Source organism: Podarcis muralis, chromosome 3 (genome assembly GCF_964188315.1).
Source record: "Podarcis muralis chromosome 3, rPodMur119.hap1.1, whole genome shotgun sequence".
Classification (NCBI taxonomy): Eukaryota; Metazoa; Chordata; class Lepidosauria; order Squamata; family Lacertidae; genus Podarcis; species Podarcis muralis.
Window position 1 is genome coordinate 90,321,329 of NC_135657.1, and position 15,889 is coordinate 90,337,217.

General features: G+C 42.6%; 1 protein-coding gene across 2 annotated transcripts in view; it reads left to right on the forward strand.

The window, feature by feature from the left end:
• The window catches only part of NBAS (NBAS subunit of NRZ tethering complex), a 191,182-nt gene that overhangs the window by 119,823 nt on the left and 55,470 nt on the right, over positions 1 to 15,889 (forward strand). For both annotated transcript variants that reach the window (XM_028722567.2, XM_028722568.2), the window contains 4 exons: positions 3,520 to 3,596; positions 4,550 to 4,687; positions 10,864 to 11,093; positions 14,422 to 14,532. In XM_028722567.2, the coding sequence (XP_028578400.2) occupies positions 3,520 to 3,596; positions 4,550 to 4,687; positions 10,864 to 11,093; positions 14,422 to 14,532 (556 nt within the window). The remainder of the gene's footprint in view (positions 1 to 3,519; positions 3,597 to 4,549; positions 4,688 to 10,863; positions 11,094 to 14,421; positions 14,533 to 15,889) is intronic.

The following is a 15,889-nucleotide window of genomic DNA, read 5'->3' on the forward strand; positions in this document are numbered from 1 at the left end:
GAACAGTCCACTTTTGCAATCACAACCCATATTGACTATTCCTTTCTTTTTCTTGCCAAAATTATAATTGACTTGACTTCAGATTCACTCCTCGCATTCACACTTTTTTTTAATGCATAGATCTTTTCATTACAATTGAGTAAGTATTTTATATGAAGATTGCACTTGGTGATTCATAAAACGAACACTGTTCTCCTTTGTGCTTCATTGAGTGGGAGGGAGGAAGTGGAGAGGGGGCTCTTAACGACCTTCTTTCCCAGTTGAAAATTAAACTGTTACAAGTATTTGTGTTTTGTAAGTATCCTTTGAAAAAGGATGCCTCAGTTTGGATGCTCGTATTGTCTCAAGAAGGTGAAATATGCACGAGACTTATGTTTGCCTGTTCTGTCTTCATATTGCCTGTCTCCTCCTCTCTTCTTGGATTCATTTTCCATATTTCTCACTACATCCAAACTGGGAAACAATGATTACCATTAGCTGAACAAATCGGGATAGGGAATCATAGTCATAGGTTGGGTTTAGATCCTAGCTTATTCCCAATGTGGTAATCATAGTTTCCTGGTTTGACTGTAAAGGGAAACTATGGCCAACTAACCGAGGAAGTCTTCAGTTGTGGTATGCATCCCTCATCTTCAGAAGCTGAACTATGTGCATCCAAATTGGAAATATTCCAATGCTACTTGCCGTGGAAGTTTTGCCATGAAAAATGAGGACAGCTTGATTATGAGAAATTAACTCCACCCCACAAAAACTAGTTTTTTTAACACAGCTTAATAATCCTGTCTAAGTTGATTGAGATGTCCATGGATCTTAGGAGGAGTATGAGAAAAAAGTATTCAGGATTCAGTAGATCCAGAACATCCTAATAAAACTTGGAAATATGATGACATAATTGAAACAAACAAAAAACACTCACTTCAGTTGTACTGGCGAGCAATTTTCAAAAGGGTGTTTATTCCGCCATGGTTACTAAAAGAGAAAAATCACACCAATTAATTCTGCTAAACACAATTGTACCTGTATGGACATTTATATAAGCCACTCATTTATAACTGACTTGATGTCGTGCAGATAAATGCTACTTGCAGTTCTGAGAGCATTGGCTCTCCAGGAAAATCAATCACCATTGACAAAGCACACGAGCAAACTGGTGTATTTATGTGTATAAGATGCCATTGTGTGATCCATTGAGTGCAATAATTCACCAGAAAAGGGCCCAATCCAGAAATCAATTCTGTACTGTACAGAAGAAATAATGTAATGGCTATTCTTAAGAAAAGTTCTGCAGATGAAGTATTGCAAAAGCCTTATGAGAGAGAAACTCCATTTCCCTATCATTATGGTATCCATGGAGGCCTTTGGATAACCACAGAAACATGACAGAATAATTCTGTCATGGAAGTCTTGAATTGTGTTACTAAATTCTGATCTGGAGACAACTAGCATTGCTTTTTAATAAGAAAAAAAGAGCGCTTAGTGGATCAAAGAAAACAGGAAAAACCTGACAAAAATCTAGAGTTTCTTATGCAGTTTTTGTGAAGGACATGAACATTTATTATTTGTTTTAGAGTAAATCCACATCACTCTTTGAAACCCAGGGCAACATGAAGCCTATGATCTGTATCTTCTGCCACAGTGTTGCACCAACTTGAGCTACACAGTGGAACCTTGGTTGTCGAACGTAATCCGTTCCGGAAGACTGTTCAACTTCTGAAATGTTCGACAACCGAGGCGCAATGAGCGGTCAGCAATTTCAATGGGGAAAATGGAGAAACGCACCTCGGAAGCCGTTCAACTTCCAAGGTGCATTCAAAAATGGAAGCATTCACTTCCAGGTTTTCGGCATTCGGGTTCCGAATCGTTCGGCTTTTGAGATGCTCGAAAACCAAGGTTCCACTGTATTGGTCTGGCCATATTGCCAAGCCACTTTAGTGCAGTTTAAGTGAGAGTGTGAGTTTGAGATAGATCAGATAGATAGATAGATAGATAGATAGATAGATAGATAGATTATTCCCCAGGTATTCTTGTCTGTGTCTATTTCCTAATTGCTTGCATCAATGTGGATTCTGCAAAATGGTGTTCCCTTCTTAACCATTCTCACAACACAGGGCAGTAGGAGTGGGAGGTTAATTTCCAAAATTGGGGGTGGGGGATGGGTGTCTCTGCAGCTCTGTTGCTATAGTTAAGGACTTGATATCTGCAGTTCCTTTCTGTCTTCTGCAATGGATGCTGTTCTAAGGATGGCCTCCTTTCCTGCGCCAAATATCACTTTGCAGTGCTCTGTACCGATTTCCAAAGAAGTTTAGGATGTTAGAAAATTGAGATGTTTGTTGCTTTTAAGATGTTTGTTACCTTCAGATACTGTCAGGAATATAGGATCTAGTTTGAGTACCAGAGAAATTTAGCCTGCAATCATAACCACACAGTAAGACTTAAGATTGAGATGCATAAGATTGCACCCTTGGTTATGAATAGATACAATATTATATTTGAATTGAGGTCTTTGGTGTAGTCCAACAGCATCTCGGAGGCCTCACATTGCCACCCCTGAACTAGAGGGACCAGTGATCTGGCTTAGTATAAGTCAGCTTCCTGTGATCAGCATGGCTTAGGAATAGTTGTCGATGCTACTTAATTCCTTTCATTAGTTTAGGAATATTTAGCATCCCAGCCTGCTGCTGTGTATAACCATATATTTCCAGGTACACCCATAACTCTTCCATTGTAATGATTTGTAAAACGGCAAAATGCTTGCTGCTTTCTTCCTCGTGATAAAAAGTTGATTAATAATTGAGTCTCGTGGCACATAAAAAGCAGGTGATAAGAAATACAGATGTTCAGGCTGTAGGAAACAACATATTTCACGCTATTCTGCTGCCTGTTTTCCTAAACGTTCATAACTTACGTTGTGGCTGTGGTTTTACAGCCAGCCGATTTTGGTGCTGTAAATCAGCATGAGAGATGTTCCAGCCATTCTGTTTTAACATCTGCCACGGCACTATTTCATCTTGTTCTGATAACGCGTAAACACTTTGGCTGGGAGTTAAGCTAAAGCGGGCTTGCAGTTTTAATTACACATTATCTGTTTTTGGCCCCACTGATCAGTGCTTAATTGAATGCATGCAGGACACATGAATCTAGACAAAATAAAAAAATTCCTTCCAGTAGCACCTTAGAGACCAACTAAGTTTGTTCTTGGTATGAGCCTTCGTGTGCATGCACACTTCTTCAGATACGAAGAAGTATCTGAAGAAGTGTGCATGCACATGAAAAGTGTGCATGCACGCGAAAGCTCATACCAAGAACAAACTTAGTTGGTCTCTAAGGTGCTACTGGAAGGAATTTTTTTATTTTGTTTTGACTATGGCAGACCAACACGGCTACCAACCTGTAACTAAAACACAAATCTAGAATCTTCAGAAATATAGCAAGTGAGGAAATTTCCAATCTTGGTATGTGGGAAGCGCAGAGTGGGATCAGTAGTTGAAAGGTTTTATTTTTTATTTTCCTCTGTTGCAGTGCTGTTGCAGCTGGCCAGTGAAGCTTTGCCAAATGACATGACCCTATCCCTTGCATACTTACTTGCATTACCTCAGGTATGTTCACAGCTGAGATGTCTTCAGTCTTACAGTCAAACTTGACGGCTCTAATATTTCACATATTTGCTTGGCTTCAGTCTGAATCCAGAAGTTCATACCCTCCAACATTCCTCCAATGAAACTAGGGGCATCCTATTTCATTATTATTATTGTTGTTGTTGCTTTATTTATACCTTATAAAATTTATACCCTATAAAACACTTTGAAAGTGGTGAAGTACCTTTGGTTCCCCCCCTCCCCCCAGTTAGACCTGGCAGGGACCCCAATTTGGCCTGTTAGGCAGCTTTCCCAAAGCCCTGCCACCCACTGCACATTCAAAATTTACCAAGTAAAGACACAGCTGCAAAGGTTGTGATCAGGAGCCATAAAATGCGCTCCCAGTTATTCCTTGGTGCCAAATGCAATGCCGTCTGCGGTTGGTTCTGCTTGAGAGCTCTCAGTTCACTATATTCTTTTCCACACCTGCTAAAAACGCCTTTGTTCAGGGAAGCCTTCCCAGACATGGAGAAGTTGGGGTGGAGATGAGGAGAAACCCCTGGGGCTCTTTGAAGGGAAATATATATATATATATATATATATATATATATATATATATATATATATATATATATATCTGGTCTTCTAAATGGATGCTTAAAAAATAACAACTTGACATGCCACATCCCCTTCTCTTCTTCCCAGAGTACCTTCTTTGACACTGGTGTCTCTATCTCATCATTCATAAAAACATAGAATGGTAGAGTTGGAAGGGACCATGAGGGTTATCCAGTCCAGCCCCCTGCAATGCAGGAATCTTTTGCCCAACGTGTGGCTCGAACCCACAACCCTGAAATTAAGAGTCACATGCTCTACCGGCTGAGCATTGAAGAGCAACTACTAAAGAGTTTGTTGAGCTTGCCATTGTGATGTTGTTTTAGCCAAGTTAACTCTCTCCTTTTTTTCCTTCCCAGGTGGTGGATGCCAACAAGTGCTTTGAAAAGCAATCTCCTTCTGCTTTATCTCTCCAGCTGGCAAGTTATTACTACAGCCTGCAGATCTACGCTCATTTGGCACCATGTTTCAGGGACAAGTGCCATCCCCTCTACAGGGTCAGTTTTCAGGAATTTCTTTTGCCCATTAGCATACAATATATTTTTTAAATGTGCTATAAATCTATAAGTCAAGCCCAGATCAGGATCAGACCTGTTTTATTCCAGCCAAGTTGCCTATCGCCATTTTAGCTAGTGTTCTATAAACACAGAACTGCTTAATACAATGTTTGCCAGAATGGGTTATGTGCTTCTTAATTAATATTACCTAGCAGTTATATTTTTAAAAAAAGGATGATCATGAGCGATACATTACTTTACTATGCAATGTTTTAAAATCAACCTTTTAACCTGTGGATTGGAATGTAGTCAGAGTATCTATTCTCAGAAAATTACCAGAGACAATCCAGGAAATCGCAGTCTTGTCAACCTACTTTTGCTACCCTGGGCTCCTTTGGGGAAAAAAGAAATCTAATAAATAATAGTAGCTTCCAGTTTCCTGGAAATTGGTAAGAGAATGAGTAAAGCTGGAATTGTTACGGGTGTAGGAGCACAAACCTTGATGGCGAAGGATCAGCACATTTGTGTATTGCATTCAGCAACTGTGTGCAGTTCTGAAAGCCCCATTTCAAAACAGAATGGTACCCAACTAGAACAAGAGAATACAGAAGAGAACAGCTAAACTGGATTAAGGAGATGGCGCACTTTCTTACCAACGAAAGGGTAAAAGCGTTTTGCTCAACACTTGATTCTATACTGAGCTCACGAGAAGAGCTGGCTTTTGGGTTGCTTGTTCTCTCTTAGGAATTTTGTGAACTGCAACATAAGCAAAACATAAGCATACTCCCATAAATGAAATACTTTGGGGCATATGCAGAGTGCCCATCCTCCTGCACATCGGAGTGTGCCAAAAGAACAGAGAAACACCAAATAGAGCTAGGAAGTGTCAGTTGCTGTATTTGGACTGTACAGTGGTACCTTGGTTTACAAACTTAATCCAGAAGTCTGTTCTTAAACCAAAACCATTCTTAAACCGAGGCGTGCTTTCCCTAATGAGGCCTCTCGCCGCCGGTGCCCTTCCACCGTTCGGCTTCTGTTCTTAGACTGAGGTAAAGTTCGCAAACCGGGACAGTCCTTCCGGTTTTGCGGAGTTCATAAACCGAATAGTTCGTAAACAGGGCTGTTCTTAAACCGAGGTACCACTGTCTAATGCAGTTTCAGTTACATTAAGTTGTAGATACAGCCTTTCCAGCAGCATGCAGTCTTCTTACAGAGTATGTTCTGGCCCAGGGCAGGGCCCAAGGACAAACTTGCCTTAAACACAATAGCATTTAAATTGTAGATTGTGCTGAGTCATTCTCACATGCTCCCTGACTCATTCTCACATGCTTAATTAGCTGCAGGTTCAGGACAAAACACACCCAAATTAAACAGCATGCCCAAATTAATCCTTTCTTATCCTTTTTCTCTGCGTGCACAAGCCTCCTTATACATTAACAAAATATTACTCTAGAAATATGTAGTACAGCCCATATAACATTTACCGTATTTTTCGCTCTATAGGATGCACCGGACCATAGGACGCACCTTGCTTTAGAGGGGGAGAACAAGGGAAAAAAATTCTCCCCCTCTCTGCTCAGCACCCCTTCAGCAAAGCGGCAGGAGAAACGGTTGCCCTTCCATTTCTCCTCCTGCTTGGCAGAAGGAGCACTGCGCAGCTCTCCCTCTCTGCTGAAGCCAGGAGAGTCTTGCTCTCCTGGCTTCAGCGAAAGGAACCTGAAGCCTCCGGAGCGCAGCGGGAACTCGCGCACCGACCCCTCTCTCTCCAGGCTTCAGCGAAAGCAACGCCGAAGCCTCTGGAGCGTGGAGAGAGCGCTCCCTCTGCGCTTCGAAAGCTTCGCGTTGCTATCGCTGAAGCCAAGGAGCCTGCATTTGCTCCATAGGACGCACACACATTTCCCCTTAATTTTTGGAGGGGAAAAGTGCGTCCTATAGAGCGAAAAATATGGTAGATTTGCAGCTCTGGGGTGGGTGTTTGGAGAAGAAAGCATGGCATGGGGAAGGACTTTGCAATACGCCCCTGCTTTATATGCCTGATCAGTGACTAGTGACCTGCGTTCTAAAACGTGGGTCTGCTGACATCACATTTAAGGCCGGCGAGCGCTCAGACCTTCTGAAACTGCCCTCCAGTCCCTGGCAAAATCAAAAGTGCCTCTTCCTCTTGCAAAGGCACCCCTCCTCCCTCTCCCACACTGCTGCCATGCTCATAATGCACAGGAAAAAGCATTCCTTCTTGTTCTCAAGTTCTCCAACTTCCCAGCAGTGGCAGGATGCAAGAGGGAAGAGTGGTGCTTTTGTAAACAGTGGATGTTCCTTCCCATCACACGGTGCCCTAGGAAGATATCTTCCCCTCTTCCTAATGCTGCGCTACAATGGAGAAAGAAACTCTGAAGAGCTGTGGGAACTCCCACTCTGTCTGCTCTTCAGAAGAGAAGAGCAGAGAGAGTGCTATGCTTTTCGATCTCAACATTCGACTGGAAGCAGAGCATTCTCACCCCCAGTTGTTAAGACAAGATTATATAATAAATTGATTAGGAGAATTTAGATTATAGCGTCTTGGCTTAATAAATCAAGATGTGAATGAGCCTTTTGGTCTTGTAGGCATGCGTATGCAGAGCATGAGCTAGTAAACAAACCAAGGTGTCTCCCATTAAATATTGTTTCCTGTTTCATCTGAACCTGGGAACTACGGTTGCCACTTTTGGAAGAAGCCAGGATAATGAGCCATGGTCTAAGTCAGCTTCATTTTTCATCCTATCTTGGTTTATTAAGTTTAGATATGATCATCTGAATGCAGTCATTGTGTTGGTTTGTGTGTGCCATTTTCCTGTCTCCCTTGAAAGGAAAGTTGGGCGCATAACATTGAACTATGGTGCACTGCTATAAATGCTTTGGGGAAGACTTTTTTTAGAAATAGGAGCAAGTGTTAGGAAGACCAAAAAGAAGTTCCTGTTTTTAAAAATAGTCACTTAATTTTTTAAAAAAATGGAAATTACACAGTCTATTCCTGCAGGAGGTTTAGACCATGGGTAAGACAGCAATTTTGTTCTAATGAAACTTACTTCTGAGTAGACAGGTATATTGTTGCAAAGTAAGTAAATTTTTAAAGCACTTATTTCCAAAGGAACTAATTTAGTACATGGCTAGGTAATTACTTTCCTTTCTCCATCTTGCTGCAATATGTATATCTTACTTGTCCTTGCCATTTATTTTTCTTCAATTGCCCACAATGGATTTTTCAAAACTCAAAGCAATTAAGTTACAAGTTGCCCCTGAGAAAAAACAAGACACCTCCAGACGTTATTTAGAGGGAGTGGAAGGAAGCACACTAATATTTGAGTTCTTCCTTACCTATCTATTTAGAATATAAAGTAGGGAATACCTGATCACAAATTAGCAATCTCTCCATTTTTAACAGTTACCTTGGGGATCTGTTAATCTCTTTACTTTCTATCAAAATGTGCAATGCAAAGCAAATGTTCACCTAAACTACTTTTGCTAATAATGAAGAAATATGTTGCCGTTTGTTAATGTTGACAAATATCTTTCAGCGCAAGTAGATATTGCATTGGTGCCCTGATTTGATTAGCCTCTGTTGTATAAACTTGTTATCTTGCAACACCGTTTGTGATTAAATGTTTACCCTTCCAATATTCTCCTGCAGGGCTTGCCACGCCTTCTGCTGGCTGATGCACACTTTTTAAAAATTGGAAACACGACATGCTTACACACATAAATGGGCCTTCTTTTAACATATGTAAAAGGAATCCTAGAGCCCAATCTAAGACACTCTTTTATAGCCTAAGAGCAAACCAGAGGGAAGAGGTGTTCTCACTCCCAAGCCAAGCCCCCAGACCACCAAGCAGCCAGTAGGTTGGCTTCCACAGTGAAGCCTGGGCTCTGCCATGTCTAGACAGCTAGACTGGTGACTGGGGGCGGCCGCAGAGACCATATAACACCGGTCTTGAAAGACCTACAATGGCTCCCAGTACGTTTCCGAGCACAATTCAAAGTGTTGGTGCTGACCTTTAAAGCCCTAAACGGCCTCGGCCCAGTATACCTGAAGGAGCGTCTCCCCCCCCCCCATCGTTCTGCCCGGACACTGAGGTCCAGCTCCGAGGGCCTTCTGGCGGTTCCCTCACTGCGAGAGGCCAAGTTACAGGGAACGCCCTACCATCAGATGTCAAAGCGATAAACAACTACCTGACATTCAGAAGACATCTGAAGGCAGCCCTGTTCAGGGAAGTTTTTAATATGTGACATTTTAGTGTATTTTTCATCTTTGTTGGAAGCCGCCCAGAGTGGCTGGGGAAACCCAGCCAGATGGGCGGGGTACAAATAATAAATTATTATTATTATTATTATATTATTTATAGACTCAGCCCCCAAGGCAGACTGTTGCTTGGTTGTAGCCCACAAGTGCAGACTCTCCAGGTGTTCCTATGTTCCAGGGACAGCCCCAGATTTACAGAAGCCGTCCTGGTTTCTAATTTGACCCCGGAATGTCCCACTTAGGGTGTCCCTATTTTGGAGAGTGTGGAGTTATCCAGCCCCTGAGCCATCTGAAGACAGCCTTGCATAGGGAAGGTTTTTTTTAATGTTTTAGTATGTTTTTATCCATGTTGGAAGCCACCCAGAGTGGCTGGGGCAACCCAATCAGATGGTTGGGGTATAAATAGTAAAATTATTATTATTATTATTATTATTATTATTATTATTATTATTATTATTGAATAGGATGTCCTTATTTTTATCGGAGAAATGTTGGAGGGCATGCAAGGGTCTCACCCACCTACCAGCCCCACACCATTCAGCCAACCACAACTGAGCTCCCTAGCAGGACAGGACCTTTTGTCAATTTTTGTTGTTGTTGTTGTTTAGTCGTTTAGTCGTGTCCGACTCTTCGTGACCCCATGGACCAGAGCACGCCAGGCACCTCTGTCCTCCACTACTTCCCGCAGTTTGGTCAAACTCAAGCTGGTAACCTCGAAAACACTATCCAGCCATCTCGTCCTCTGTCGCCCCCTTCTCCTTGTGCCCTCCATCTTTCCCAGCATGAGTAAAAGTCAGCTATATTCTCCCTGAGAAGAGCTGCCTGGGCAGACCTGCACTGTGAATGAATGAAAATTCCAATTGTTCTCAATGCAGAGATGCACCAAGATTAGCCACTTCTGGCAGAGGGAGAAGAGGCAGGGCAGGACAGTAAATCGTGCAGAGGAATAGTTCATCATCTCTCCATGGAGATTTGCCTCACAAGAGCCTTTAATTGCTTCCCCCTCTTCTAAGCACTGTAGGGTACCCTGCAACGCAGTTTAGGAATTACTGTTCTACTGCTTTAAAAAGAGGGGGCATTTCTGTGTACATGTGGCTTGAGCACATATACGCCATTCCCCCCAAGTATGTGGACCCCCAGTCTTGAGGGTCCATACCTCACCGGACCTCCCCATGGTGGTGGAGGGCCCCGTAGGGCCTCACAGCCTCCTCTCAATGTGCATGCAATGCAGTGAGCCTCCCCATTGGTGCATGGAACTCGGTGCCTCTGCCTGCATCACAGTGGAGTAATGTGAATGTTGGACCTTGGACCTTGGAGAGCCAGTGTGGTGTAGTGGTTAAGAGCAGTGGACTCGTAATCTGGGGAACCGGGTTTGCGTCTCCGCTCCTCCACATGCAGATGCTGGGTGACCTTGGACTAGTCACACTTCTCTGAAGTCTCTCAGCCTCACTCACCTCACAGAGTGTTTGTTGTCAGGGAGGAAGGGAAAGGAGAATGTTAGCCGCTTTGAGACTCCTTCGGGTAGTGATAAAGTGGGATATCAAATCCAAACCCTTCTTCTCCTCCTAAAATACCACCAAACAAGTGGGTGGCGGCTATGGTAGTTGTAGTCCAGCAACATCTGGAGAGTCAGAAATTCCTCCATTCCTGGTAGAGAGAGGGAGGTTTTCATCTCTACCTGCTGGAGTGGAAAGTGGGGCAAAAAAAAAAAAGGAACACGCCGCTCGCTAGCGAGTAGAAATGATGTGCGTATGAATTCCTAAGTCCTGAACTAAAGCTTGGTGATATTTCCCAGATTCTTTCACCAGGCCACTGGAAAATGTCACGGGATGAAGCTTATTTGATGAGCTTGGTTTGACGATTCCAAATACCAGCATGTGTTTTGTTTCAACCGATTCCGCAGGCTGACCCCAGAGAATTAATTGAGATGGTCACGGAACACGTTACCCAGCGCAGCCGTGCAGACTGGCCCGAGGAAATAGCCACTCTGATTAAACACCTGCAGTATTACAACGAGCGGCTCTTGGACTTCACTCAGGCTCAGATTCTTCAAGGCCTCGGCAAAGGGGTGGATGTGCAGAGGTTTACAGCAGATGGTCAGTACAAGAGGGAAACCATTTTAGGTCTGGCTGAGTAAGTACAATCTGCTCGTCCATTTATTTATTTTAACGTGACATATTTAAATTGCAAATCGGGAGAGTGAACTTTCAGCGGCACTGACCTTTAGAAAGCCTTATTCGTCATAACGCTCAGTTTGCAAGGTTGTTTTTCAATGGGATTCCTCAACCCCCCCCCCCCCCACCCATAGTCATGTTTTGTCCAGCTGCGTGGATAAATAAATAACAGAGTATTGTTCCTCTTTACCCTCTTTCATGGGCTCTAGTAGCCCATGGGACCTTTGGCCAAGAACACGTTTTGAACTCCCCCCCCACACACACACTTCAAATGTGTGTGTATCTTGTGTCTTATTAATGTAAATTCACTTGAGTGTCTCTTATCATTCATATTATTTATATATTGTTATTTATGCATGTAGCACTTTACGAAGATTGAGAGACTCCCAAGAGGCTTAAAATCGTAAGGCACAAGGGAAATATCATAGGAATATATTGGTTATTCTGTTACATGTTTGTTTCAGTCCCCCTGTGGCTTTCCCTACATGGGTTTTAGCTTCTTTATTAAACTAGAAGCCAAGTAGCTTGAAAGGCATGTAGAACTGAAATGTCTGTGCATTTCAAATTAAGCCAGGGTTTAAGAATGTAACTTTTAAGTTGAGGGTCTACATGTAACATACCTTGTGACCGTCTCCATCTTGCATCAGGTTGCCTTGAGATTGTTTCATGTTTAATATGCAAAAACTGGGCTTCCTTAACTCATGGTAACTGGATAGCCAAATGAATGCTCATTGTGTCGTCAGAATTGGAATCCCATGCAGATCTCATTGCCGGGTGACCACTGGGGCTGGGCGATATATCACTATATCATCCAAAACTGGTTTGAAGTCCATATAGTAATGTTGTTGTTTAGTCGTTTAGTCGTGTCCGACTCTTCGTGGCCACATGGACCAGAGCACGCCAGGCACTCCTGTCTTCCACTGCCTCCTGCAGTTTGGTCAAACTCATGCTGGTAGCTTTGAGAACTCTGTCCAACCATCTTGTCCTCCGTCGTCCCCTTCTCCTTGTGCCCTCCATCTTTCCCAACATCAGGGTCTTTTCCAGGGAGTCTTCTCTTCTCATGAGGTGGCCAAAGTATTGGAGCCTCAGCTTCACAACCTGTCCTTCCAGTGAGCACTCAGGGCTGATTTCCTTAAGAATGGATAGGTTTGATCTTCTTGCAGTCCATGGGACTCTCAAGAGTCTTCTCCAGCACCATAATTCAAAAGCATCCATGGAGAAAGACAACAGGCCATATAGTAATACCAGTTTCATAATTTTTGACTGGGAAATATGCCTCGAATCATGAGGTGTGTGTGCGCGCGTGTCTGCATGCATGCTATGCAAATATCACAATGTGGGAAAACCCATGAAGCCAGCCAATGCTTCTCTCGATTCCTACAGCTCCTGTTAACTCTGCTGGCTCAGATCTCCATTGCCTCCTGCAGGGGCAGAAAATCACAAGAGCAGGCAGCAGCAAAAAGTCATGATGCGGGAAACCCGTGAAGCCAGCCAATGCCTCTACGTAGCTCCATCCTTATTTCAGACATCATGATATATCGGTATATCGTGATGTTCAGCTGGTGATATATTACGATGTTGGAAACTGGATATCGCCCAAGCTTGGTGACCACCCAAAGACACATAATATTGATAAAACAGCTGCCACATTCCATGGCTTCCTGCTTCCTTGCCTTGCGTAGTGTTGTCTTCATCTGCTGAATATATTTTATAGAGGCTGTAAAAACTACTTCTCTAGGTGACTTCTTCTTAGCATGGATTGCCATGTGTATCCAGGAGCTTTGTGTGCAAAAACATGTTTTTACAGAGAGTGAGTTGGGGTGGGGGATGGAGGAGCTCAGGATGAATCAACTCCTGACGTCCCTTAAGCTCTGGTTTCAGAACCTACAGTGCTTGTGAATCCTTACTCATTTTTTTAATTCAGTGTTAGTCAAAGTGGTGCCTTCTAGATGCTTAGGACTGCAGTTCCCACTACCCCCAACTAACAGGGCAAATGATCAGAGGTGATGGAAGTTGTGGGTCCACAACATCTGGGCGGCTACTCCTGTTCTCACCTATTTTTCTTGTGCTGCAGTCTCAAGTCCAGGAAGCTTTTGTTTTCCCTTCAGAGATAGGTAGCTACTTCTGGTCACAACTCTGATACAGTGGAACCTCAGTTCTCGAATGTCTCCATTGATGAGTGATTCGGAACCTGAACGCCGAAAACCCGGAAGTCATTGCTTCCGTTTTCGAATGCACCTCAGAAGTGGAACAGCTTCTGCTGTATGTTTTTCCATTTTTTTCAATGGACTTTGCCAACCACCCATTGATCTTCGGTTTTCGAACATTTCAGAAGTCGAACGGTCTTCCAGAACAGGTTACTTTCAAAAACCGACGTTCCACTGTAGAGAGTCCAAAGATAGTTTTCCTTGTTTGATGATGATGATGATGATGATTTAAACATGTATACCACCCTTCATCAAAAAATCTCAGGGCAATTAACAGAATAAAATAGAAGATAAAAAGATACATTTAAAAGAATGTAGAATATTAATCAGCCGTAGGCCTGGTTAAAGAGGAACAGTCTTGCCTGGTGCCTAAAGGTGTATAATGTAGGCACCAGTCGAACCTCCCTAGGGAGAGCATCCCACAAATGGGGAGCCACTACAGAAAAGGCCCGTTCTCATGTTGTTTTCAGCTTTGAGCAGGGGAATGTTCTGATATAGCTTTAGTTATTCACAAAATGGTTAGCAGCAAGGCCACCAAACCCGCTGAAAAAGGCTTGGCTGTCTAGGGGCTTGGTCAAACTTGATACCTCCCATGTTGCTTGGTATTCCTTGACATCACATGCTCAGTAAGAGAAATTGTCAGTTGGGGAAAGGAATATGAGTGTTTATGCCCTGGAGGGACTTTGATAACAGTTAATAGTTCACGTTGCAATTTCATGATTCTTCTGTATTAAACTGATGAAGTTTTCATGCTCAACTACATAAATAATGCCCTATGGTTCCAAACAGCAACCTCCTTTACTCTTAATAAAGAAATTGATGAAAAGTGAGTGTTGCTTTTTCCCTTTTATTGTTTTTGAAACCTCTCTCTCTGTGAATTCATCACTTTCTAATATATTATACTTTGGGGAGAAATGAAAGATGGTGAAATTATTGCTGTTGGGCCTTGCTTAGGGAAATAAGACGTGCCGAAAAGTGATCAGTTTTCTTCCTTAAACAGTTCTCCTTTTGATTATATCCTAGAAGCCTAATCAAACAGGTTTCCCCCCCATAATGTATTTTATTGTTTCTCCTTAACAGAACCCTTGAAGAAAATGTGTATAGGATAGCTCTTTCCTTAGCACAACGGTACAATGTCCCGCTCTGGGAAGTTTACATGACACATCTGGAATTCCTTTTCAGTGACAGCGGGTAAGTCCAGCAACTCATTCTACTTTGCTTACCATTATTGCTGAGAGCCCAAGCGGGATTTAGCCGAGGCAGAATTCAAAAATAAATAACAGTGTAACAAAATAGAAAACGCCCACAGCAGACATGAATAAATCCTTCCCTCCCACCATGAAAATAACATACAGAGGCTAACCAAACCTACCCTGACATAGTTGGGCATATGTTATCCGAGGATGCAATACCGAAATCATTAAGTCCATATGTTATTAAAGCGTACCGCATTTCCATAAAGTCATTTTCTGTCGCTGTCGATTTAGTGCTTTTGTTTGGTGAGCTTTTCCCTAAGAATAATTGTCCAAACCTTCTGTTTCCAAACAGTCAAGTGTAAATTATCCAAACCTTTCCAGTTTTGAGCAATCAGTTGTCAAGCTGCAACCAGCAGAAATGTGATCATTTATTTGTGTTGAAGGTTCTTTATTTCATCCTTGAAGATCGTTAATAAAGCTAATTGTGGAGTGCATTATGCAATCTCCTTCATGATCAAACTTGTTTCCTGAAGTACTGCAGTCCAAAATGTGCAACCAGCACCAGAGATCCACCATATCTGGCACATAATCCCAATATATATGCAACCCCTCCAGCCTAACAGTGAGGCCTGCGCATTAATCTTATGGCATCTTTGTAGCATCAAATACCGCCTATGCATGGTTTTAAAAATATTTTCTCTACTTCGAGCCAATACAAAGTCACACTCTTGAGCCAGCTGAGTATTGAATTTGGTTGTTGACAGTGAATATCATAAATACCTGTAGCCCTTGCTTGAATAGAAGGTACTATTTAGTGGCTGGTTAAAAACAATGTATTTGCATCAAAAGTGGGTGCTGGCATTCTCCATGTTGAATTCTAAAATGCTATTTAGCATTTGGTTAAAAGTCTAGGATAACGTTTCCCAAACTTGGGTCTCCACCTGTTTTTGAACTACAACTCCCACCATCCCTAGCTAGCAGGACCAGTGGTCAGGGATTATGGAAATTGTAGTCCAAAAACAACTGGAGACCCAAATTTGAGAAACCCTGAAGTAGAATATTGGCTTGGTGGTAATCAACATGGGTTTAGCTAGGCTTGATTGTATTAAGCAGTATCTGATGGTGTTTTGTTCGCTAAAGCATAACTGGCAGTCTATATATATGATATCCTGAATGAGGATTAACTTCTGATACCACCTTTGTTTTAGTCTGTTGTTCTAATCTATTTTAGTGTGTTCTTAGACGTTGTGTTATAGTTTGTTTTGGGTTGTGATGGGGTTGTATTAGTTTATTCTTCTGTTGCAAGCCACCTTGACTGTTGTTTTGCCTTTTGGCAAAAATATTCATCACCC